The sequence below is a fragment of the Cataglyphis hispanica genome, chromosome 2 (genome assembly GCF_021464435.1).
Source record: "Cataglyphis hispanica isolate Lineage 1 chromosome 2, ULB_Chis1_1.0, whole genome shotgun sequence".
Lineage (NCBI taxonomy): Eukaryota > Metazoa > Arthropoda > Insecta > Hymenoptera > Formicidae > Cataglyphis > Cataglyphis hispanica.
Genome location: NC_065955.1, coordinates 4,509,113 through 4,535,236, shown reverse-complemented (window position 1 = coordinate 4,535,236; position 26,124 = coordinate 4,509,113). Strand labels below are relative to the sequence as shown.

At 32.9% G+C, this 26,124-nt stretch overlaps 5 protein-coding genes and 1 long non-coding RNA gene across 12 annotated transcripts in view; 2 read left to right on the top strand and 4 right to left on the bottom strand.

Moving 5' to 3' along the window:
• LOC126859012 (uncharacterized) overlaps positions 1–3,720 on the bottom strand; it is a 35,017-nt gene extending 31,297 nt beyond the window's left edge. The window contains exon 1 of the mRNA XM_050609871.1: positions 3,048–3,720. Within this exon, the coding sequence (XP_050465828.1) occupies positions 3,048–3,231 (184 nt within the window). The 5' untranslated portion in view covers positions 3,232–3,720. The remainder of the gene's footprint in view (positions 1–3,047) is intronic.
• Positions 3,721–12,370: 8,650 nt separating this feature from the next.
• Positions 12,371–15,089, bottom strand: LOC126859065 (uncharacterized). Its single transcript, XR_007688747.1, has 3 exons — positions 14,837–15,089; positions 14,338–14,504; positions 12,371–12,491 (listed from the first exon to the last, which is right to left on the bottom strand). It is a non-coding gene; the product is annotated as an uncharacterized LOC126859065 (long non-coding RNA).
• Positions 15,090–15,160: 71 nt separating this feature from the next.
• Positions 15,161–16,424, top strand: LOC126859055 (RWD domain-containing protein 4). Its single transcript, XM_050609966.1, has 4 exons — positions 15,161–15,370; positions 15,733–15,842; positions 15,921–16,116; positions 16,200–16,424. Exons 1-4 carry the CDS (start codon positions 15,266–15,268, stop codon positions 16,365–16,367), a joined length of 579 nt encoding a protein of 192 aa, XP_050465923.1. The 5' UTR covers positions 15,161–15,265; the 3' UTR covers positions 16,368–16,424.
• Positions 16,425–16,455: 31 nt separating this feature from the next.
• LOC126859031 (RUS family member 1) lies at positions 16,456–19,030 on the bottom strand. Of its 3 annotated transcripts, none has more exons than XM_050609923.1 (10): positions 18,886–19,030; positions 18,716–18,797; positions 18,461–18,612; positions 18,149–18,309; positions 17,853–18,045; positions 17,670–17,785; positions 17,389–17,585; positions 17,055–17,317; positions 16,754–16,940; positions 16,456–16,680 (listed from the first exon to the last, which is right to left on the bottom strand). In XM_050609923.1, exons 2-10 carry the CDS (start codon positions 18,777–18,779, stop codon positions 16,613–16,615), a joined length of 1,401 nt encoding a protein of 466 aa, XP_050465880.1. In that variant the 5' UTR covers positions 18,780–18,797; positions 18,886–19,030; the 3' UTR covers positions 16,456–16,612. The 3 variants fall into 3 exon arrangements, with proteins under 3 accessions (XP_050465880.1, XP_050465879.1, XP_050465878.1); XM_050609922.1 differs by having other exon boundaries at positions 18,716–18,784; XM_050609921.1 differs by having other exon boundaries at positions 18,716–18,929.
• LOC126856944 (uncharacterized) lies at positions 18,958–20,697 on the bottom strand. Its single transcript, XM_050605977.1, has 2 exons — positions 20,612–20,697; positions 18,958–20,236 (listed from the first exon to the last, which is right to left on the bottom strand). Exons 1-2 carry the CDS (start codon positions 20,695–20,697, stop codon positions 18,958–18,960), a joined length of 1,365 nt encoding a protein of 454 aa, XP_050461934.1.
• Positions 20,698–22,135: 1,438 nt separating this feature from the next.
• Positions 22,136–26,104, top strand: LOC126859027 (glucose dehydrogenase [FAD, quinone]). 5 transcript variants are annotated; one of them, XM_050609912.1, is made up of 6 exons: positions 22,136–22,701; positions 22,793–23,470; positions 23,543–23,784; positions 23,857–24,027; positions 24,123–24,778; positions 24,994–26,104. In XM_050609912.1, exons 3-6 carry the CDS (start codon positions 23,589–23,591, stop codon positions 25,849–25,851), a joined length of 1,881 nt encoding a protein of 626 aa, XP_050465869.1. In that variant the 5' UTR covers positions 22,136–22,701; positions 22,793–23,470; positions 23,543–23,588; the 3' UTR covers positions 25,852–26,104. The 5 variants fall into 5 exon arrangements, with proteins under 5 accessions (XP_050465869.1, XP_050465868.1, XP_050465873.1 ...); XM_050609911.1 differs by having other exon boundaries at positions 22,789–23,470; XM_050609916.1 differs by lacking the exon at positions 22,793–23,470 and having other exon boundaries at positions 22,136–22,356.
• The last annotated feature ends 20 nt before the right edge of the window (positions 26,105–26,124 follow it).

The window sequence follows — 26,124 nt, the reverse complement described above, 5'->3', positions numbered from 1 at the left end:
GAGAGAAAGCGAAAGAGAGAGAGAGAGAGAGAGAAAGAACGAGATATTAGAGCAGCTGCTTGGTCGCATATGCGACATCCAATAAACCAGAACAGTTTTCATATCGAAGTGCGGCACGATGCGACGTATGCCAGCCAGGAGTTACATGAAACACCGGCGAGATGTAATTTAGCAATGACAACGACAAAACTGCAGCATCTTCTTTATCCTTTTCCGAGGGGACGGGGGAGATGGAAAAACGAGAGACGTCACTGCCACCGATTGGAGTTATCTTTCCAATCGATACGTGACAAATGACTATGTGTTGTGTTACAACACACATTACAATCGGCAATCGGTTACAAACTCGCGTGCGAGTGCCGGATCGAGTTTGTCGACTACACTCATTGGCGATGATCTTTCGATGACGTCTCGAGAGATTTATCGTTCTCTAACGGACGATCGCGGAACGATCGATAGCTTGCATAGTTTCCGAGTGTCGGATCGGCGTTCTAAGATTATTATATATTGATATTATATTAAAACGCTTATATATAACGGCGAAAATATCAAGTAATATATTTTTCATGTTCTCTCGTTTTAATTGCATGTCACATGACAATTAAATTTGATTATAATTATATGTTCTGGAAATTTATTTTTTTAATAATAAAAATAGGAAATTATGTATGGGCAAACAAGAAAGACATCGAAATACATACGAAAAATATATTAAATATAGTACATTTGCAAAAAAATCTTTATTAAAAAATCTGTCGTTAGTTTTCTAGTCTCAAGTTTTAATAAACGAAACACAGCACTATACAATTCACAGAATTATTTTTTGTATGCCTGAATAATTTAATTAAAAAATTGTAAGATCTGTCAGCGTGATAATAAATGCATAGGGAAAGGCTAATGCACAGAGTTTGCATTTTACAATGTGCAGTCTAACGAACAATCTTCATCGGGATGGCAGGCGCTTGCAACTTAAGATCGTTTAAAGATTCTCCTCCGTCATGGCGCAAGATGAGCCAAACATTTTGGCACAACTTAGTAATGGCATTGTATCAATACTATTTCGTCTTGCCAAGAAACTCCTTGCGAGAGATATCAAGGATCTGGCACGAGGTCACGTCGGCGAAGGGCGTGGAATTTTCTAAGAGGGATGATATATAGAGCCAGTCTCTCAAGCCTGGGCATCTATATAAGATCCATTCGGCACAAAGTAAGTGGAAAAGAGAATTACTTAAATGATTTGATGTGAGAATGTGAAAGAGAAAGAGAAGGAAAGAAAGGTCCGAGCGATTGAATTGGAAAAACAAATGTTTGAGAGAAATTTTAAGTTATCGTATTTTATCAAAAGAAATAAATAAAAATTGACTATTTCATCTACTAATGATCTATGATATATATAATAATATAACATATAATATATATATAAAATCTCCTCTATCGCATATTACAAAATTGTTAATAAGATTTTATAAAAAATCCGACATTTTAAATTAAAAAGCGACTCTATATATCAAATTATAAATTTTTAGGATTTTTAGGATCTAATTAATTTTTTTTAAAAGATTACAAAATTAAAAAAAAATTTCTTTTTATGCAAATATTTTAATATTTGTGTATGTACATTTACACACATACATACAATTGACAGAAAACTTACAAATTATAACAGGAAAATACTTTACGTAATATAATTGCATATTTTTTGTGATAAACAGAAAAGTGTCTCTTTCTTGACAGTAATTAAGCAAGAGACATAATGTTGCTGTAGAGAAGGTTATTGGTTTCCTTTTTTCTTACGGTGGAAGGTCGGCTTAAAGAGAAAGGGAACAAGTTTCGAGACCACTAAAGTGACGCGAGATAATAGATGTAAGGCGGGAAAAAGCCGAACAAGGATGGAAATCCGGCCTGGCGGCCGCGACCGAACAAGAATCCAGGAAAATCCGACCACTCACTCTGGCGATACGATTAATCAAATCTACGCGACGAAAATGAAGGCCAGGCAATTTAGAATGTTCTTACTTTAAAGGTAAGTGAAGGACGTAATTAAATCGAACGAAAGGTTTCTTAAATACTTGAATGGTACTTGCACATTTTAATACGATAATGGAAATGTTGAGTTGAATATTTTTATGAGAATAATGAGCTAGTTGAATAAATGTATCTCTCTCTCTCTCTCTCTCTCTCTCTCTCTCTCTCTTTCTCAACTTTATAAAAATAGACAATCAAAAATAGACCATTACACGAATTATTTTGATTGTGTATGTGAGTGTATGTAGCATAAATATTAATATTATTATATAAAGTTGATATTATATACATAATTATTATTATACATATTATATATGTATAAGATTGATTTTATGTAATAATATTAATAAAATTGATGATATTTATATAAATAATTTTTTAAGCGAAATAAAAAAATAATACGATTAATTGTACTTTAATAGAAACTACCGTTCATATATTAATTCTGGTTCTACAGTTACGTAAGAAATGATCTATAGATCTTTCGATCAAAAACAATGGTTAAGATAGATGCTCTCACGACACATGGGAAAAAGTATCGCTTGAGACTGAGGTCTTTAAAATTATAATGATACTTATACATGAGGGGAGTATTATAAAATTATAGACATGCGTAAAGTATTCATTCACGCGATGATGGAAAGCGCAACGCAAATTTTGTTGTATAATCAAATATATGTCGTTTAAAATAAATATTTCAAATTGCCATCATAAATATTTTTCTCAAAAATATTTCAAGACTATATTTATAATCAATATATTTCTTTATAATTTATTTGATAATCATTGATAATTTAAAATATCTGCGCCCAAAATATTATAATAATTATTCTTTAATTACTCTTTGTCATATAATCAAAAAAGGAACTTAGTTCGTGAAAGCTTCGTTTTAAACATATTTAAATTGATACATGAAAACGAATCTGCTTCGATCAAAGAAGCAGGAAAAATGACGGCGACTGGAGTCGCTAATGGAGTAATAATGAGTTAAAAGCATGCATACCCATCACCGTATCGCTCACCTGGCTTAATCTCGCGGGGATAAGACTGTGCCCGCGATTCATCCACGACGAGCAGCAGCAACGGCGGCAACACGAGGACCACCGAGATCCTAACGACGCGCGCCAAGGTCATCTTCTTGGTCCCGGCGCCGATCGAGCTCTGTATTCTCCGGTACTGTGAAGGGTCCGGGCACGCACTGATCATCGCCGAGGCGAGGCCCTACGGTGCCCGTAGGGGGATCGAGACAATCGACAAATCAGAACCCGATACCGTGGTGCCGTGAGAGACGCGAGTGATGACCCTCCCAGATCTCCGCGCAGAGGTCACGCGTTGGCTGCACCGCGCGCTGCCTGCGACCTCGAGACCTCTAAAGTCGTCGACGGCGGCGACGGCGAGATTTGATAGTGTTTGTATCGATTGTACTCTCGGTACAACGCGAATGTCTGCGGCAATCGGGCCGGGCGAGTGAAGTGAGTGAAGATCGAGTGAGTGAGGATGGACTGACAGACGTGCGGGCGTACGCACGAATCAATGAAGTGAGTGGTACTTATCCGTATAGGAGCCCTCACCTTACCCAACTCGGACCTCGCCTCTCCTCACCCCGCTTCACTTCTCTCGCACGCACACCTCTTTCGCTTCTTGTGCGCACCTGACTCTCTTCTCCATCGTCTCTCTTCCTACTCTCTTCCTTCTTTTTTTCCGTCTTATTCTTCCTCATCCTTCTCCTACTACCTCTCATCTCCTCCTCCACCTCCTTGTCCTTCTCCTCCTCTTCCATCGTCTTTTCCTCCGCCACCTGCGTCTCTTATTCCTCACCTCCTTCGGTTTCCTCTCCCTTTCTTGCCTTACATTCGATTTACCGTTAATTGATGAACATTCTTACAAAAAATTTAATTTCTAACAACATAATACAATCCATTTGATCGGACAATTCACAACTTCTTAAATATAATGTTATTTTTCGAAATAGCATGATTAAATATTTATTTCTAATTGGAAAAATAAACTGACGTTTAAAGAATCTGACAAATTATGCACACAAGATTATTTTCCTTTCTAATATTTCGTAGCAACTTAATATCAAAATGTATATCATAATTATACATTGAATCGTTAGCCTCTTTCTCTTATTTCCCCATAGTCTTCTTATTTCGTTTAAGTTGCATAGATTGCACGACTATCAGCGCGAAGTTTTCGTAAAAGCGCAACACAAAGAGTTCCAATCTCGACAGCTTCTACACAGTGTCGCCTTGACACCCACTTTTATCACGAGTCAAGAATCTTAAGAGTAATTAGCAAACTTCTTGGGCAACAATCAGTGCAATATTATGCAATATTAATCCTGCAGTGCACAATTTGATTATTATCTTTTAAATAGCATTTATATTTATGCATATAAAAACTACGCGTGATATTAAACAATGAGAAATAATTTTATTTTGGTTGGATACCGTATATAGAATATTATATATGGCTACAATTAACGTATGTAATGTATTATATTTTTCTGTCATAAATAATTTCTGAAATAAATAAAAGAATATTAATATATGAATAATAAAGAATATATATGTGTCATTAATTAAAAAGATAAACTGCGCGTTACGTGTATATTTTATTTCAAAAGAAATTTCTTAAAGATGTATTTAAGCTGATAAATTAACTTGCAACTTTTTTAATTACTTTCCGCATTTCTTGAATACATTTAATTTTATTCATATTTACATAATATGCATATACATTTAAAGAACATTCATATTTTTACGAAAAATGATAAAAATATAATGCAAAATATTTGTAATACGAAAAAAAGAAATATATAAATATGTATATATTTACAAGAAAAGAACGCATATTTCATTTAAGATTCCTATATATTAATTATCATTAAAATAGTAGAAGAAAATTTAATGATGATAAGAATTGAGATTTTACAGATTTTACATTATCTGCAAAAGTAAATTCTCAGAGAGAACTGGTTAATTATAAGTCAAAGAAATTTAAATAGATGGACGGGCCGTATTTTTTGACATTAGCAGGTAGTAGTATTCCTTCGCACATTGGCCTTTTTGTTCCGGCTCCCTCGTTTACCCACCTATCTCCACCGCGTTGTGTTTCTTAGTATCCGACGCGAGATGTGTTCCCACACGTTTAAATCCCACCGACCACCTCCGTTTATCCAGCATCTCTCCGCGTGGTATCGCGTCCAGTAATCCTTCGCGTGCAAACATCCTCGCTCCATTCGTGCCACGGCTCTCGCACGTGCGGGTGACACGCGATAATTTTATTCCGGCGCTACCTCTAAAAATAGCTTCGTTATTTTCTCGCACGAAAACAACACCTCGTGCCATCTCATCCTTTCGCGATCCCCGCCACCTTGTTGCGATGTTCTCCGTCCAACCGAGATTTCTCCCCTTCGCGGATTTATTGAAATTTCACTGAAAAAGAACGAGGGAACAAGTATTTCTCCTCTTCTTCTGTCGTCTTTCGCCGTTCGCTTTGTCTTTTCCATGATGCAAACGCAAACCCAAGACGTCGCCTTTGTCACTTATTTCCCGCTTTTCCTCTCGCGTTTCTCGACACAATTCCCACAAAACGTCGCCGTCTGTCCTTTCGACGCAAAGATCTCGGACTCATTTTCCATTACTTAATTTATATAAGTATTTCTTCCTCTTTCGCTAAACATTACACGATATTTCTTTCTCGTAATTACGCCACTGTAGTAATTAAAACTATTAGAAATGTAAAAATGTAGATTGTTCTTCTATAAGATTAATCGAGGTGAAATAATCTAAATCTTTAAATAAAACAATTTTTCAACGTAATAGAATTAACAGTATAATAATGTGATATATAATAATATATAATATATTAGAAAATTATTTTAAAAAAGCAGATATCGATGAAAATAAGAACGCGAAGCGGAATAGCACTTCAAACATCATTTCGCATATCTAATATGTCGCTTATATTTTCTGAAGACTCCTCCGTAATGGATGTCGCAATATTTTACACGTGCTTTGGCTCCCGCCCAAATATAAGTGTATTCGACATTTTCCTCTTGGCTGCAATACCGCGACAAACTACATTGCGTTGTAAAGGCCGTACTGTCAGCCGTAAAACTTTTCGCGCGAGGTATTCGCGAAATATTGATTCCTGCTGAAAGCAGTTTGGACGCAGCTGAGACCATGCACGGGGGCGCGGATACACTTTTCCGGCGCACGCATTTTCACAAATTTTCCATAATGGATGGCACAATGCGTCGGAATGGCGCGCCAGTGCTTTTTCCTCCCGCGTCAGGAAAAGCTATTGTGAATAAAATGCATTAACTAGAATCGCTTCCACATGGCTTTTCGTTTACTCGCTGGACCAAAACAGATCATTTTCAACAGTACGAACCGGTAGGCAACTGGTGGTTGACGATTGAAAATAGAAATATATTGTAAATAATTTATCGGAAGAAATTACCAAGAGAATATTCCTTCATTTTGTATATAACTTAAACTTATTTTTGAATGCTACAAAATCAATACTCGTTTATCCGAAATAGAAAGTTTGAATCTGTTGAATATGTGAATATATAAAAAAAAAATGTTTATGTATAAAAACTTACAGAATAATCATAAAAATATAAAAAATGTTATAAAGTTATAAAAGAAAATATTCAACAAAAATTTTTTTAACCTTATTATTTTTTAGATATTAGAATTTGTATAAATCATTTTAATATGGCATCCAACTCTATAGAAAAAAATTTTTTAACAACAATCAATGATTAGTAAAGTTAATTACAATTAATTTAGTATCATTTTTCAAGCTGACCAATAAACTGAATATCTTTCTTAAAATAATTTATCATTCTAAAGAAGTATCGTGAAAAATACATTTGCTAAAAATTATTGAATATTTTAACATCGCTCACTGTTTTTAATTAAAAAAAAAAGAAAACAATTTGATCTATTGAAAATCGCTTTCAGAATAGACAAGCATTATGCGAGGTATGAGGAATTGTGATGCAAACACTCGCATTCGTAGGATGACCAATGAGAGCAGAACTCGAGAGTATAATAAAAGAGAAAAGCGTGCCATAGACAAGTCTATCCATCTTGCTCGCCCGACAAATCTGGGGAAATGGAGTCTCGAACGCACGAAGCCTCTCATGGGGGCTTAATAGCAAAAAAAAAAAAAAAGTACACACACACAGGTTCACTTGTAAACCTGGAAGTCGCGAGATGCCTGAACGATCTGCTCGCGCAATCAACGACCACCGTAGCTCTCGTCGCAAAATAGAGCAACGGGCAACTTTGTGCAAATGAGAATGTCGCAATGTTGAAAGATTTTCTCTTCTTTTAACTTCAGCTTGTGCTGTGCATTAACGATATCGATCGTCAAACAGCACAAACATTTATCACGAAATGTATCATGTATTAGAATTCACAATAGCATTTATATTATATTTATAGTATAATATTTATATAATATTTATGTAATATTTATAATATAATATTCATAATATTAATGTGTCTATAATATATTAATTAAATATAATCAATTTTACGAATAATTTTCTATGTATATTTTCTTTACTTTCTCTATATGTACATTATATTTATTTATATGAATTTATATGATTATTTTAAGTTTTTACGATTACTTTTATTTTTGTATAAATATTTATTTTTTATTTATGTGTGTGAGAGTATTCTCAACGTATTTAAAATTTCTATTTAAATGTAAGAATAAACGAGCATTGTTTACATCTGTTCGCACTCTTGCATGACTCCTCGACTTGCAATTACGGTCTACCTATGAAGCTAATTGTGATGTCGAGACAAGAGTGAAGAGATCGTTACATCGTAGATCATCCATTTATGGCCGCGTGACCATTGGGTTGCTCGGCTTCACATGAAGATAGAGCCGTTTCAAATGAAAGCCGACCTCCCGTGAGTATCGAGTATTTTATAATGAGATGGAGGTTCGTCGAGCTTTGATTGAGATTACGATTAATTTCCCCTTTTTCTTCTTCATCTTTCCCCTCTCTCCGTTTTTTTTTTTTTTTCAGCATTCTACTGTTCTTTTTGGTTTCTTCAATATCCTGGTCAGGTTGATTTCAAAGTCTTGTTATGAAATAAATTTTTTTCTACAAATATATATATTTTATATACTTTTTAATTATTAAACTTTAAAATGAATGAAGAAAGACTGACGAATTAATAATCATTAACGTTAAAAAAATCTTAACAAAAAAAGATAACAATGATCTGGGTAATGAAATATATATGTACTTGAATGTATACATATTATTATTAAATATTATTAGATGTAAATAAAATAAATAAAGAAACAAAGCAATGTTTATATAAAATTAGTTCTTAAATATTTGTTCTTACATTTTAAAAACGTAAGTTCTTCATTTTAAAAAATTATAGCAAAGAGTAGAGTTTATTGATGGATAACTTTCATCGCTCTTTGTCATCCGTTTAAACGCACTTTATAAATGTTAAAAAAAAAAAATGTTAAATGTTTATTAAATTTTAATAGTCTAAATTTTTTTCAATAAGTTGCAATAAGTTGCAATAAGTTTAACATATAAATATATCATATTTGTAAAAATATTCAATTATTTAAATTTCTTTGTAACCATTAAAAAAATATATAAATGTTATCATACGAGTATGTTGGAAGAAACAATTAGTTTACAATTAATTTAATATCTTTGTAGAATTTTATTTAATGTCCTTCCAAAATGATTGTCTAGAATATTTTGGAATTGGTCCTTCTTTTCATTGTTAACGCACAACAATGATCAAATTAGTAAAATTATTATTTTATGAATGTTTGTTTCAAGTTCTTTAAAGAGACTCCCTGACATCGATTCTTATCGATCAAACAACGGTCGCAGACTTTCCGTAATTGGTTCTGTTCGATGTTCCGGGTCGTTGTTTTCAGAATGTCAAAGATGCGAATAACTTTCGCAATCTCGCCGTCTCCCGCCGAAGTAGGTGTCCATTGATCTATGCATGCGGCACCGAACGAGAATTCATTGACTGAACGAAGAACTTCGGCGAGAGAGCAAGAGAGAGAGAGAGAGAGAGAGCCCAACTCCACGACGAAACGACTGGATTTCCGATTCTGAAATTGGAAACTTCCCACGCTTCTCGCAATAGTTGGAAGTCGGCCCGCTGATTTTATGCTCCCGCGCATTTGCGGATAGTGCTTCATTCTCTGCCTACGTGTCAACGTATGGAGTATGCGAAAGCGGAAGTTAGATGAGCGACGCAAATAGTTTCGAAAGGTTGAAGGGTCTTATTAAAAATAAAAAAAGAAAAATGACAGTCAAGGAAACTATGTTTCGAATGAAAATCAACAGTATGACAAAAAGTAATAGCAATTCATCTGTAGCTTATCAAGGTAACATTAATTGGACACTAGCCTCTCTTTCACAACACAATGTTATTAATCAATTGATTATCTCGCACGAAATATGGTAAGCTTCTACTAAAAATTATTCTAATAATATCGTAAATTGCAAGTGTGATATCTAGTGCAATGTTATCTATTATTACATATTATTACATTGTGTGTGTTTATAGATCATCTGATATTAATAATTACAATTAATAGCATTAATAATATGATTTCAAAATAACAATAAAAAATAATAATAATTTAAAGATATAAAAAATAATTTAATTAAAACTTAAAAGCTAAGTAATAAAATGCAAAATTTTGCGATAAATTTTCTCGCTCGAATGATCCGAGATGTGCATTAAAATAATTATATATAAATATATATGTGTAAATATATAATTAATTATATATTTAATTATATAATTAATAATATAATTATTATTGTTGAGTCAAAATCCCTGCAAGAGCATAAAAGTCATCTTTAACTCGGCGAGTGCAGAGCATGCATCAGGGAGTGCGCTAATTTCCGTGAATGCACCAGCGCCAGGAAAACGATTTCTTGTCGCGGCGCGTGATCGTGTAATAGATGGGGAGGCACGGGAATTCCATCGTACATATAGAAACGTCGGTGATCATCGCCGACGACGACGCGGCAGGCGGTCTGCTTCTTTCCGCGTATAACTTCTTCGAGGGCGACTTCAGATCCATGCTTCATGAGTTACTTCGCGCAGAGAGGGTTAAGGCCACCGCGGAGCGAAAGCCACGATCGCCACGATCTACGTGACTCCTAGGACTTACCCTTTCGTGACTGGGAAAAATTGAAAATTTCACGGAATTCTATCGAGACGTTTCCAAATATAAATGAGAATCCGTCGAGAAAGAAAAGCCAATCTCGATAGAGCTTTTATATTCGACAATCAAATTTTTGTAATGTTGCCAAGATTGTTGTTAATAATGCTTATAATTACTTAAATTTATTTTGTATAAAAAAATTCATTAAGAATATTTATTCTATTAAAATTTTTCTTAAATAATATATATTTTTATTATTTCCCATATCGTATATTATTATTTTAATAACTTTTTATTACTATAAAAAGATTTAAAGTTTTTGTTCCTCCCTTAATAACATAGATTTTTGAAATTCTTTCATTATCGTATCTGATTTGAATAAAATTATTTATATTAATTTATGTATACTTTGATAATTATCAATATTACATGATAGATTGTGATCAAAATTTTAGAGGGACTTTATTCGGCGTCTGTTCTTATTGTAGAAAAATTTTTAAAATTGAAAATTTAATAATTTTCTCATGATATTTATAAAGTAAAGTATGTACGTAATAATGGCGAATTAGATGTGTAGCGGAGAGTAGTATATCTAAATTACATACCTCTAATGTCTACCCACTTAGCGAATTTATCAAGACGAAATATGGTAAAGTTTAACAGTGCCATGTGACGCCGCGGGTTAGTAAAGATTAAGGATGTCGCACACCGTAGCACCGGTGTCATTTCAGTGCGTGCTGGATTTCAAAGATGATAAACTTCAAAGGAATTTTAAATTAAAGCGAAAGAAGGTCAGACATGCTCTTTAGAATTCGCTCGCAACGAAACGAAATCATATTTAAGCTTCTGCGAAATTGGGTCGCGAGTAGTTTCGGTTACCTCGCTGAAATACATTTTATATAAAACGCCGCGAAGTAAGACCTAAATAAGCAACAAACATAGAATATATTTTAAAATCACTTAAATCGCATAATTCCGCGTAGATTAACTTGGAATTATGCTAAATAGAAACTTCTTGCACGAAAATTCCTCTGTAAAATTTTTTCCAGATTTTTTCTGGTAACGAAGCCTTGGCAATATCTTTTAATATAAATTATTCCTATAAACATTGTAAAATTAATATGAGATTTCATATTGAATCTCTGTGATTTTTTAGAGACAAAACTAAAAACAAACTTTTTAAATAAAATATGCATAGAATCAAAAATGCAAAAATAAAATTTTTTTTAATTAAAAAGAATCAAACACAAATAATTTTTGAAGATTCATACAAAATTATATCTTTCCTTATATGAAGCGTAACGGTCCTTCTCGAACTATTGAAAATCCCGCAAATTTAAGAGGACGCAAATATCCGAAATTTCGGATTCCCCCTATGAATGCAAATATCCGCGATGGAGAAGAATCGTCTAACGTAATATCTCATGCTTATCTTGTACGCTATATTCTCGTATCGTAAGTCGTCGGTGTGCGGCGGGCTTTAAACTCCGCACTTACCGAAGAAAGTACTGCTACTCTGAATCACTGGCAGCACACGGCGATATTCTTTCTGATCGATGCGCTCGCGACGATACGGCGCCTGCAGTCCGTCCTTTCAGATACACGCCCGGCATTTCGAGCGAAAACCGCGCGCCGGAGAAAATTGGAGTATCACTGATGATGATCGAACTGCACACGCGTCAGTTGATCGGTCGTTCGATCGAGAAATGGAGATCTCGTTGTTTTTACGCGGAAGTAGAGTGATCGGACGAGGTGGGATGTATATGAGGGAACGCGTACACGAGGGATATTCGCGAAAAAAATTGGAATCAAAAATTGAGCGCGTGCAGCGTTCGTTAAAGCATTTTCGACGATAACTATATGGAGCAGCGTCTTAAAATACTCTTTTTTAATTAGAATTAAAAATATCGAGACGAAATAGTGGAGAGAAAATTCACGAGATTGGATACGATGATGAAAAAAAACGATCGCGCAACTTCGAAAATTAATTATTAATATTGATTACCATTAAAAAGAGATAAATATATGTATAATAAAAATATAGATACAACTGTTATCGTGTTGTATAATTGTAATAGAAGAAAGGACAAACAAAATAATGATATATATATAGAAAGAATACATAACATATTAAATTTGTCTCTAACTATTTACTAACTATTTACTATCCCAATTTTCCATAATGGATTTCTAGTGTAGCAGATTTAATAGACGTTTTGATACCACATGACGTCGGCATTGTTCCGCCTGTCAAAATGCTGCTGCAAGAGAAAATACACCAGCTGCGATATAATAAACTTCTGAGCGCATACATAAATATTGACAGCCAGCCAACATAATTATTAATTACCATGTAATTACTCGCACATTTTATTGAGGCCGAATTTGCTTTATGGAAAATGAAATGTGACAAGTGGCTTATGAGCTTGTTGCGTGCATTAAAACTCTTCAACAATATATATTACGTAAATTATAATATTTCAATAATATAATATAATAATGGCAGTTATACTTTAGGTAATGTTGTAATTTTATGCTTCATATACAGTTGCGAATAATTAAATTAATTAAAATTAAAACAATTGACAAAATGCATCATAGAAGATTATAAAATGATTGTATAAATGCAATTTATCTATATTAATTAAAAATGGATCTTTAATAATAGAGTACAGAAATATAAAGAGTAAAACTCTCTTGTACTAGTTTAAATAAATAAGATTATGATAAACAAAAATTTTTTTCAAGCGAAAATTTGCTTCCAGATGTATCATTTATGGAAATCTAGTTTTACATATTTATCATATAATTTTCTATATTTAATGAGAATATTCATCTACATTTTTTCAAAACAAAAATTATATAAATATATAAAAATAGATTTCCATAAATAATATATCTAAAGGCAATATTTTTGCTTGAGTTTGTGTTTGTAATTTGTGTTTAATATAATCTTGTTTATTTAAACCGGTACAAGGTTTTTTCTCTATATTTTATGTTATTAAAGACTGATTATATCGACCATTCCAAATTCAAAACATAATTTTTATTAACTACTGCCCGCATTCGATTGTGATTACTGTTTTATTTTTTCTTTTATTTACCACAATTTATTCTCAATTATTTCAAATTTATTGCCGAAGGTGAGCTGCAAATAAATTAGTTTCCAATTACTTTCACGATTATTTAATGTATAAAGAAACTGCAAATAATTTGAGTAAATATGTAATGAAGAAATAAAAATGAATTAAAAAATTAGAGAGAGCTTCTCTTGCAGCATAAAGTGCAAGAAAAAAACATTACTTAAATTATTAAGAAGGATAAATTATAACATATAATATATGTATATGTATAAAAGATTTTTTTCAATATTAAAATAATATATCTTTGAAAATTTTAAAAGTGATAGAAAATTGTCAATTTATGTAATGTGGACATACTTATATATGCGTATTGCTACAAAAATGATTTATTAATACTTGGGTCATTTACTTGGGTCAAAATCGGAATTTAACAAAAGACACTTATTGAAGAAGATTCCAATTTTGACGTGAACAACCCAAAAGTATTATTTACGATTTTTACGATATAATTTATACGACAAAAAATATGTTAGAGCTGTATAAATAGCATGGATGAGTTTGTTCGCTTTTAAAAACGTTAGATAAGTAAGGATAAAAAAAAATTAGAATACATGGACGAAGTATAATTAAAGGACATTGTCGTCATTGCGATGCGCGGACGGATTTGAATGGAAAGCGAGACGAATGGAAATTCGCATTAATCCGCGACATCATGTAGTCTTCGTTTGCCGCCGCCTCCCTCATCGGTCCACTATCCGCTTTTCGCTTCATTTCTCTGGCTCGCGTTATGATAACAGCAGTATTTACCGGGATGGCATATGGCCAAGCGGTGGGACGATCCACTTCTACTTGTCCATTTTTGCTCGTTGTACCACATTGGCCGGACATCGGAAACGCGAAAAGTGATCGTACATCTCCCGTTTAAATGGTACATATAACTCTAAATGCGACTTCGACGTAGTTCTCTTCTCGCTTATAGGTATATATAACTCGCGCGATTAAATTCCCGGGGAAATCATTTTACCTTGCACGAATGTCTCGCCGTCGTCGCGTCATCCCTCAATTTATTCAATAGAAATGGTCTGCGTTTCTGCAACCAGAGATGAGACTTCCTCTTTTATTTTACCGTTCTTAAGATATTTTTTTTTATCCAAGATTGCATTGTTTTGATCACTTCTCAGCTCGCATTATCTATAAAAATCGTTATGTATCATTTATAAAAAGTGCTACAAATCATTATTTTGTTAGAAATATTTTCAATATTATTACTTCATACATATCGTCATTATAATATATATATACAACTAGGCATTTATAAATATAATATAAAGCTTTGCATGATTTAAATATTTATAACTACTGTATAATAAATGAAGCACAAATAATTAAAAGCATAAATATATCAATAGCTTATAAAGAAAACATCGTACGTTTCCCGTAACTGTTAATCTTTTTCATCTATTTGTTTTATCGTGAAGGTGTTAGTCAATTAAACAAAAACGATCAACACAATATGTATTTACCTATTTTCGCGCTGTTAAATCGTGAAATCGCTTGAAATGTAGGATCAATCTGTATGAAACTTCAACAATATCGCATAATTACGTAAGTGCAAACTTTGCGATGGATCTATAAGCTTTGTTATCAGATGCGCAGCTAAATTGATAGGAGATACGTGATGTCGTTCGATGTAACGTCCCGCAGAATATTAATAATTCTGGCGGGAAGGAAATTTGAGCGCTAAATAATTATTTGAGCGCTGTCATCTAGAGGAGAGTACATGGAACTGCGTAGATAAAATAGCGAATTGTATGCCATCTGGCTGTGTTTTGTGTAAACCAAATTATACAATTTTTTAACCTAAAATTCGCATGTGTGATCGCGCAATAGTATAAGTATACTCCAAGTATAGTTCAACGATTGTTCAGCATCTAGTTCACAAGGACAAGGCGATGAGTGATGCCGAACTCCAGGAGGAGGAAAGAGAAGTGTTACTCTCGATATATGACGGCGATCCGGCTTTCAAACAGTTGACACCCACGACATTTCAATACAAGGTGCGAGACTCATCTTTGCGTTTCCTGGTTTCGACAACTTTGTCATGATTAAATATTTTTGTATCCTAAGAAATAATTCAGCATATATATATATATATATATATATATATATATATATATATATATAAAGAGATGGATATAAAAAAAGTTCTATCCTTTGCAGCTATTATTTCCACTCAACGATATCTCCTCACTCCTCTTTCTTCATTCATAATTTGACTATTTGCTTGCTCCGTTTTAATTGCAGAAAATAAGAAACAATTGTAAACAAGACACATAAAAATGTGTCTTGTTTAATTAGTCGCTTCAAATTAAATATTATATATAGATTATTCATACAATGACAATAATTTGTTACACAGTATGGTGAGGATAATGATATGAAATCATTTCTACTGGAAATATCATGGGGTGCAACATATCCTACAGAGAAACCAACTATCAATATGAACACATTTTACAATAAACATATGTAAGTGCATTCAAGCAACCATTCGATTATTCTTACATTCAATTACTTTGATTAAAGATGAATAATTGGAATATGCAGTGTGGAAGAAGTAAAGGACAAGGTGGTGAGTCTCATAGAGGCAGAGGCTGAACAATGGTTAGGTAGCGCTATGACATATACGTTATTTCAGTCTGTGCAAGAACATTACACAGATTTAGTGTCTATGCAACCAAACTCAATCATTGATATAAATTCACATACTAGTAAGCTGAAGATTACAGATGAGAATCAACAGGTATATAAATATATATATTGCACAACACATTAGTAAAAAGTTATTAGAAAGAGTCAAGTAAGAGTAAAGTGATGTGATTTAAGGTTGAGGAAATAGTAAAAAAACCTAAAAAAGAACATTTAAGTAAAGCACAAAAGCGTAAACAATGGAATAAAGCAGATGGCAAAGGTGAAAGACCACGAGGATGGAATTGGATGGATATAGTAAAGCATTTATCACAGACTGGACCAAGATCAGAGCAGGAGTCTTAATTTGAGTCATCTATATCATTTTGTACAGCAATAAAAGGCATGTTATATTTTTATAAATTGTTGGAAATAAAATCAATTTCCTTACCTATATATTTCCCAAAGTGACTTTATTTTTATGGTCATGTCACATTTTATATTTTCTTATTACAATATTATATAAAAAAAATATTATTTTAATATAAACAATATACCTTTCAGATAGTTGATTATTATAAGTTTTTATTATCTTTAATAAATTTTCAATTTTATTCTCCAACTCCCATAGAAAATCTCCATGCGCCAACTGTCAAGAAATTTGATTCTGTTTTCCAACCTATAATTATTAATAGTTATATATCTGTGCTTGTAACAGTAAATAAATATCGAAATGTGCAACTATATAATACCATTTGCATCCAGACTCTCAAGGAATGTTTTATATTCATTAGAGACAATTGAATTTATAGCATAAATACTTTGTTCAGGAATCGATAATTCTATATTTCTACTTAAATCCATATATTTTTTATAAAAAGTATATACATTCAACAATGGATATGATGGTTCAAATGTTTCAGATCTCAACAATAAGTCCTGTGTAATATTAAAATAATATTTATATAATAAATTATGTTATTATATCTTGATAACAAAACATAAAAAAGCCGAATTCTCTATTATTCATGTAAAAAAGTTTTTGCTACTCACAATTGGAATTTTTTTTGCCATACAAATGTAAAATCCACACATGGAAGCATAAAAATATGCTTCTAGTATTTCAGCAGATTGTATATCCTTTTTAAGAATTATAGATATATTCCTTTTTTCGATATCTATTATTATGAAATATTTTCTGTCCTCAAATAATTTTAACCAGAATTCCACTTGTGTGGATGACATATCAGGATGACACTTTAAGACACTTACAAATGAAACACCAATTTTAATATCAAACCCACATATGCTTTTGGCTGAAAATAATATTCATGATTCGTTACATATTTCTCTATGGTGAAAGTGTATAGTTGTAATAATATCTTACTAGGATTGTCAAGTAGAAATACCGATTCTTCTTTATTTAATTTCTTTGGTTCAGGAATTCGTTCATTTATCATATAATTTTTGATGATTAAGGCTAGACGATCTTCATTGAGTGTATCTAAACACAGTACTTTAACCGCCGAATAATTTGCATAGAGATGGACTGCCACCAGGAAGAGATACAATTCTATTAAGTATCTATATATATATACGTCTTCATCATTAATAATAATATTCATAATAACATAATAGTAAAATACATTAAATATATTAAATACATACTGTCCATCATGGAACAAAGATAATATAAAGACTCCAATGAATGATGCGATTAGATTTACACACATCTCTTGACTCCCATCTTTTGCAGCAACATCAGCCAGGTTATTTTTTATTGCCTACGATAGCAAAGTAATATTAATAAAGTTAATTAAAACTATATAATGTGAATTAATAATTATTCACCTGGTGTTGAATCAGTGCTACTCTCGTAGCTCCACCAGCAACACCAACAAGAGATTTCATAATGGTAGAGATGCACAAAATTATAACGGAATACGATGAAAAATATGAAACAAGTAATTCCATTCCTGCTGCCATGTCATTCAGAATATCAGCAAATAGCCTCCATTTTTTGCATTGTCCATCTAGTTTGGTTCTATAATGGAAAACATGTTACACATTTGACATCAAATTTTAATTTTATACAAATGTGATAAAAATATATAGTACTAAAGAGTATCCATGAATTTATCTATTACCCATTCCACCATGCAAACGTTATACTACCAATCATCCCTGCACCACTTTTCAAAATCCATGTTATTGCTGCTGCCAAGGGTGTAGCGTTTGACTCTCCAACTCCTATTCCTATCATTATGGAATGGGTTGCAAGTGTGTTCATTATAGTACTCGCAGAAGCCTGTAAAATAAGTTCAATCTTCGTAAATCATCTGTCCACATTCTTCGCTACATAGTATAAGAGAAAGAGATTCTTTATAAATTTCTTCTGTCATTATATTATTGGCGCAATGAAACATATGTCAAAAGTTTACTTAATGATCTAAACTAACTTGCACTGTATCCCATATCTGATATGCCGTGTAATCGGAATGCACACTATCTGGATATCCTTGTGGCAGAAATATTTCTTTAACGATGGATACAATTCGGGAACAAATGGGTTGTGTTTCGGTTGAGTTAAATCTCATTTCATTCACGCCATCTAACCAACAGATGTCATACAAATTAATATAAGACTAGTCAGTATACAACAATAATTTTCTTGAATGTCTGGAGAGAGGAAGGATATTGTAGAAAAATTTTACCTTCTGATTTTATGTAAATCGTTTCTTTCTCGTTTCCATAGCTTTCTCGAAATAAGACACGCATGTTTACTAAGGAAATTTACCACGGTAAAAATTCGTTTGTTTAAGCTTTTGCGATTTCACTGATAAAATAATCGTTGCTTATCACTTAATATTATTATTATATTTACTTTGTGAAGATGATGAACACAAAAGTGGATAAATCAATGTGAATTGATTAAAAATTCTTTGCAGCTCATACTTTACACTCGATCAGCTGTTCTCGCTACGCTTTTTCCGCTACCAAATACTACACAAGCATCATCGATAATTCCGTTTAATTCTACGATGCACGTATCTAATCTTTCTTTCACTTTATTCGCCATGCTTTCTCTATCAGAATTTGCAATTGCGCTTGCATTCCGTGCATTCGAATCTATTTTATGATCTAAAATATTTACACTCTGTTTATTTTGTGAATCATGCTCGTGTTTACGAGCATCATTCCGATTAGTTTCGAAATTGGATTTAACAGTCTCCTTTTTATTATTTTCAGAATCATCAGCTACATTGAAATTACATAGCGATCTGTTTTGCTGTACTTTTAGATTATTGTTACACGTTAAAGCTTTACTCGGCCACAACTTTTCAAAAGGATTTATTTTCACTTTACGATTCTTCGAGTTATCTTTTTTGCGTTTTTCAGTGTCATTTGTATTTTGTAATCGTATGAATAATTTTTTACGGTTCATTTCACTTGGATAAATAATTTTTCCTATTTTTTTCGTATCATTTTCAAGCTCTTCTTTCATATCTGTATTATTCAATTTTACGTTGTGAGATTCATTACAAATTGTTGTCGCATCTAACGATTCGTTCATTTTGTTTCGTGATCCGATATAAAATTTCTCTTCTTTATCCGTTAAAGTTTCCTTCCTTTCCATTTTTCGCGTCAAATTATATTTCTTCGCAGTCGATTTCGATCCGAAATAGCCCAGAAGAAATCGCTTGGCGTGATTTTGACACTCGATCAAGGAAGAATACTGCACGCCTCTGGAGATTCTCTTCCTTTTAATTTTTAACGTAGTAACATTCGAAGGACAGTCGTACATATTATTAATAACGACTTCTTTATTATTATTTTGATGCTTGTCGGGACTTTTCAATTTTTCATCGGCAACACATGAAATTTTTACATCTCCGATATCTTTTACCTTTCCCGATCTCTCGCTGATTTCTTTTCCAAATTTTTCAGAATCCGAAATGGATCTTCGATACATTTCCAACGTTTCAGACACGCGCGATCTATTTGGCCATTCATCATCTTCGATTGATTTATTGTCACGCGGATAATCCTCTTTAAATACGACCGCCTCGTTCGTCGCTTTTATTTCCAGCGCACGTTTCGTGAATGATAAACGAGCGGATAAATCAGTGCCGTTTGGTAAATCGTCTCCTTTAAAATTTCTTTGCAACTCGTTCTGTGCATCCGTTCGTTTCCCCACGTTTTTCGTCGAATCATTTAATTCCGATGGTGTCAGACTAGAAAATCAAAATGTTTTTCATACATCAAGTATCAATCGATAAAACACACACGTACGAACATATAAATTGTAATTGGCTTCAATGATTTTAAATGTAAAACTTCTGCAGGATAAAAAATTTTAATCACATTTTAACAATAAAATTAGCGAATGATATTTAGAGATTGATTCTCCAATAAGTTTGAAGTTGATTTTTTATAGACAAAATAAACAATCTTAAATTTATATTTAGTATTTACACATGCAATTATATTTTTATATTTACTTATATTTTATATCAATTATACCATTTATTTATATTTTTATATTATTTATTCTTATATTTATAAAAAGTTTTGTTGGCAAGAATATCTTTTAATTTCTCATTTATTACCTTGAAAAATTACATGTCATGGTTAAATAAAGTTCATTTTCGTTTTTAAATGCAATGATTTCTTTTCGTAATTGCAAGATCCTCATGCTCAATTCAGCTATAGCGACGACGATAGTATCAATGTTAATTTCTGCGTTGTCAAATAAACAATGATACAGGTTGGAAGTTGTATTGCAACATGCATCCATTAATTATCTTTTTACAGCTTCTTATTATGCATTATACATTTAAAGAAAGAAAATAAGAGTAATGTCAATATAATATTCAATATTTTAATGTATGTTTGTGTGCGTATATATAGTAATATAAACTTCTATATTTTTAATAATATATTTAAATAAAACTAGATTAATACTCTGTATGCTTATATACATTTCAGAAATTGTTATTAATTTTGAGGATTGACAGGAGAGACCATGGAGACCTCTATTAATATAGCTGAAGATTAATTTCCTACAAATGATGGCCAAAATTTTTCAAGGTTACAATTTAACGCGCGTTTTATAATATTTTAGTTTAATTATAAATTTTTTTGAGGATTAAATTGCAAAATCATTATATGTTTTATTCTAATATTCGTCAAATCTAAAATTGTTATTTTGTTAAGGAACTCTATGGTACATAGCTTTCTTTTTCGCATTGAATTACTATAATCTTAATTATAGTATATATATTAAATCGTGAATATAATTTAAAAAATATTGAAATATTAAGAAAAAAGAAACTAGATTACGTATACATTTATTTTATATATTTATAATTGAAAGTAAATATTGAGTATGATTAAATGTATATATATGGACGCTTTTTTTCAAAATTGATCATTGACATTGTATAATAATTTATCCTTCATAATTTTACATTACGTTATCTGGGTGATTGCTTTGCACCGTTTTTATGCTCTCACATATTGGATTCAGGATCATTTCTAGTGATAATGATAGATTTGAATGCATGAATGCAATGATAGATTATATGAATGCATTTGTCGACGTTTTTTTTCTCATATAGGATTTTTTTAGAATGCATCTTGTCTTGATATCATCGATTAGCTTATAATTCTGGGCAATTGTCAAATGCTTGTGTTACAACAATAAGTAGGTCAGCCTTATTAATACCGGATGAGTGGTTCTTTACCGTAAGTTCGCAATACGTCACAGAATTCCCCGAATCCATTATGTAAACGTGAGAACTGTCACGTACGATCACCAATTAAAATGTCTAATGCAACTTTCTCGTTAATTTTATATTACAAACATGTATATAAATATTTATTTACATGTATAAACACAAGTTCCTTTTTTTAGGGAAAAGAAAAAATCTTCTAGTTTCTTTAATTTTTGCTATGTGTGAATGCGCAAATACATTACATGTAGCAAAAATTCAAGAAAATTGAAAATGAATTTTTTCGAAAAAAGAAATTTGTTGACAAGAATGATAACTATTAATTTGTTCAAATTATTTTATTATTAATTAAGATTTTGCGTTCCAATATTTTCCAGCTGAAACGGTGGTTTCTGAAGAAGGCTGGAAGGGAACAACAGTGAAAAACGGGACCAAGCTGGTAATCAGAAGGAAGATTATCAGTTCATTGGACAAAGAGAAAAATTGAAAGAGAAAGAGAGAGGCGAATCGATGACCGTTATGCGTCACATCCATGGAAGAGAGTCCGGAAACCTGTCTGTGTATACGACCGATATACCAATGAAATACAGGCGAGTAGTCAAGGCTGAAGCAAAGTCATGGTCAGTGTTACTCTCTTCTCCGAGTTAGATGATTCATTTTGTCTCCTCTTTTGTCGATAATTAATCGATAATTATAAATTTCGAGATCTATCGATATCATCTCGCGAAGAAATTTCTTGTTTAAGTTGATACAATTATGGAGTGGAAAAATCATTTCTCTCTTCGAACAATCACATATTTGCTCGTCAAATTTTTTTGCTGAATATATATATATTGATAGTGTAATAAATATTAGTTAGTGTAATAATGTCCGTGTTGATATCGTCAAATCTACATTAGTGCATCAAAATACAAACAAAAAGAACGGATTAATCTTGACATAGCTTGAATGAGGACAGGAAAAAGGTAGGCAGAGATATAATTATGCGATGTGAGTGTATTTGTTTGTATGTGTGATCTATTTAACATAAACAATGTACTAACTTTTTTCAGAAAGCAAGTAAACCAATTTGCAAATCGTTTAGTTCGTGTTAGAAATCCGTTCGATCCGAGCAACCCGATATAAGCAAGGCTTCACATTTTTCTCTTGATTTTTTTATCTTTATTCACATTTTAATGGTGCTTCTCTTTTCTGATTTAAGTAAATTCTTAATATGTTTGGAGTAAATATCACGTATCTTTTTATATCAACTATCTGAAACAGATAAAATTTTCAAATAAACGTGCATTATCTAAACTATATATAATTGAAAGACAATTTACAAACGTGTGTTATTTGAACAATTATTTGAATAAAATTCATCTTCAAAAGATGACCAAGAATTACTTAATGTATGCTAATCAGTCATCAAATTCAAAAATATTATGAAATTACTGAACGTATTTTTTTATCAGTAGCAAAATTTAGATAAATTAGATAATTTCTTTTAAATTTGAAATCTCATATATATGCCAAAGTTAGTTTAAAATTATTTAACAGTTGAAAGTTTCACGAGTAATTGATATTCACTTCGCATCGAGATCGTACAGATTGAGCCAGGTGAACTGACTCTTCGTCAATTTCTAATGTGATGGTTGCGCAGATATTAGTTTCATTCCAGCAATACAGTGAGTTGGTTTGTGTCGTGATCTATCTCGTTATGAAAGACACATTGATGAAAGTACATGCTTAGAGGTACTAAAATTATCCGAGGTTTTATTCTGATGAAATCAATATTTATTTATGTGTGTTAATTTTAAATTCCAGCTCACTAGTCCAGTGCACTAGTAAAAAACGCTACGGCTAAAATAGAATGGGTGTCGAAAGCATTTTAGCAGGAAGTTTAACTTCAGCCTCCAGCGGGCTGTCATGGTTCTTTCCGATTCTTGCTGCTGCGCTTGTCTACTTCCAATACGAAGTTTTAGACAATGAAGCGTCGCCGATCAACATGCCATCGGAGGTGCTACTGCCTACTTATCATTTTATAGTGGTAGGCGGTGGTAGTGCAGGTACGTTCATCAGAAATTTTCGTTATTGATTAATAATTCTGATACAAATATCTCTTCCTTTTATAACATCAGGAGCTGTAGTCGCTAGCCGTCTATCTGAGATCGAAGATTGGAACGTATTATTGCTGGAAGCAGGCGGTGACGAAACGGAGATTTCAGACGTGCCTTTACTTGCGGGTTATCTACAACTTAGTCAACTGGATTGGCAATATAAAACAGAACCACAAGATGATGTTTGTTTAGGTATAATTTTTTTTTCTTTTTTAAAATTCAGCAAGTAGTCCTCCCCTCCTCCCCTTCTCTCTCTTTCTCTTCTATATATTATTAAATACTTCTAGCGATGGAGAATAAGCGTTGCAATTGGCCACGTGGAAAAGTGATCGGGGGATCAAGTGTGCTAAATTACATGCTCTATATTAGAGGCAATAGGCGTGACTATGATATATGGGAGCAGCAAGGTTGTACCGGTTGGGGCTCGCGCGACGTCCAGTACTACTTCAAAAAATCTGAGGACAACAAAAATCCTTATTTAATTCGCACCCCGTATCATGCGAGCGGCGGATACCTGACTGTTCAGGAGGCACCGTGGCACACACCTCTGGCCGCAGCTTTTGTTCAGGCCGGCCAAGAGATGGGCTACGAGAATCGCGATATTAATGGCAAGTATCAGACCGGTTTCATGATCGCTCAAGGTACCATCAGACATGGTAGTCGTTGTTCAAGTGCGAAAGCGTTTCTCAGACCGGCCAGACTCAGGAAGAATTTGCACGTGGCAATGCACACACACGTGACTAAAGTGCTGGTGCACCCCCAATCAAAGCGTACTTATGGAGTAGAGTTTGTCAGAGATGGTAAGGTGTTTCGGATACGCGCGAGCAAAGAGATAATCTTATCTGCGGGCGCGATTAATTCTCCGCAACTATTAATGTTAAGCGGAATTGGGCCAAAGGAACATTTGCAGGAGCTCGGGATTCCCGTGATTCAAGACAGCAGGGTTAGTTCAAGAATTTTAATATTTTTTTAAATCTATAATTCTAAATATTTCTTATAACTTTACACTATATGTATATATATATATATATATATATATATATATATATATAAAATATTATATATATAAAATATTATATAGATAATATTAAAAAAATTCTCCCCCAAATTTTTCTAGCAATTTCTATTTCATTTATTACAAAATTCCTGCACTTTCAGGTCGGCTACAATCTTCAAGATCATGTTGGCTTGGGTGGACTCGCATTCTTAATCAACAAGGAAATTTCGATAATACAGAATCGGTTGCAAAATATACAAACAGCGATGCAGTACGCGGTGTTAGGCGATGGACCTCTAACAGTTTTAGGTGGCGTAGAAGGTGTTGCTTTCGTCAATACTAAATATACGAACGCCTCGTTAGACTTTCCCGATATCGAGCTGCATTTTGTATCTGGCTCAACTAATTCGGACAACGGTGCGCAAATCAGAAAGATACATGGATTAACGAAGCATTTTTATGACGCGGTTTTCGGGCCGATCAGCAACAAAGATGCGTGGAGCGTGATTCCTATGCTGCTACGACCGAAGAGTCGCGGTATGATTAAATTACGTAGTACGAATCCGTTTGATCATCCCGCCATTTATCCGAACTATTTTAAAAATCGGGAAGATATGGCCACATTGATCGAAGGAGTAAAGATCAGCGTGGCCCTGAGCAGAACCAATGCTTTTAAACGATTCGGAAGCGAATTAAACTCGCAACAGTTTCCAGGATGCAAACATATTCCGATGTTTACCGATGAATATTGGGAATGCATGATTAGACATTATAGCGTAACGATTTACCACCCTGTGGGCACTTGTAAAATGGGAGCTTATTCGGATCCCGAGGCCGTTGTCGATCCACAACTCAGGGTCTATGGTATCGCTGGGCTTCGCGTGATTGACGCCTCGATCATGCCGAATATTGTGAGCGGAAACACGAACGCGCCGACAATCATGATCGGCGAGAAAGGCGCCGACATGATTAAAGAATATTGGTTGAAACAAAACATTATGTCTACGAATGTTGAATAATAATATCTTGTCAAAGAAAATGTTGAAGAAATCATTGAGATATCTGCAATAGAAAGATTAATAAACAACTAAGAATAACTTAGAGCTGCTTATGAATATTTCAGTTGTGAGATACTCAGGATTTCTATAATATTTGCTCTCAAATTGTTGTAAAATTATTGTACTTAACATATTAGATATATGAAATGTTGTAGAGAGAAAGAAAGAAGAGAGAGAATGAGCGAGCACGTGCATATTGTAATATAATGTTATTTATTCATATATTTAAATGTA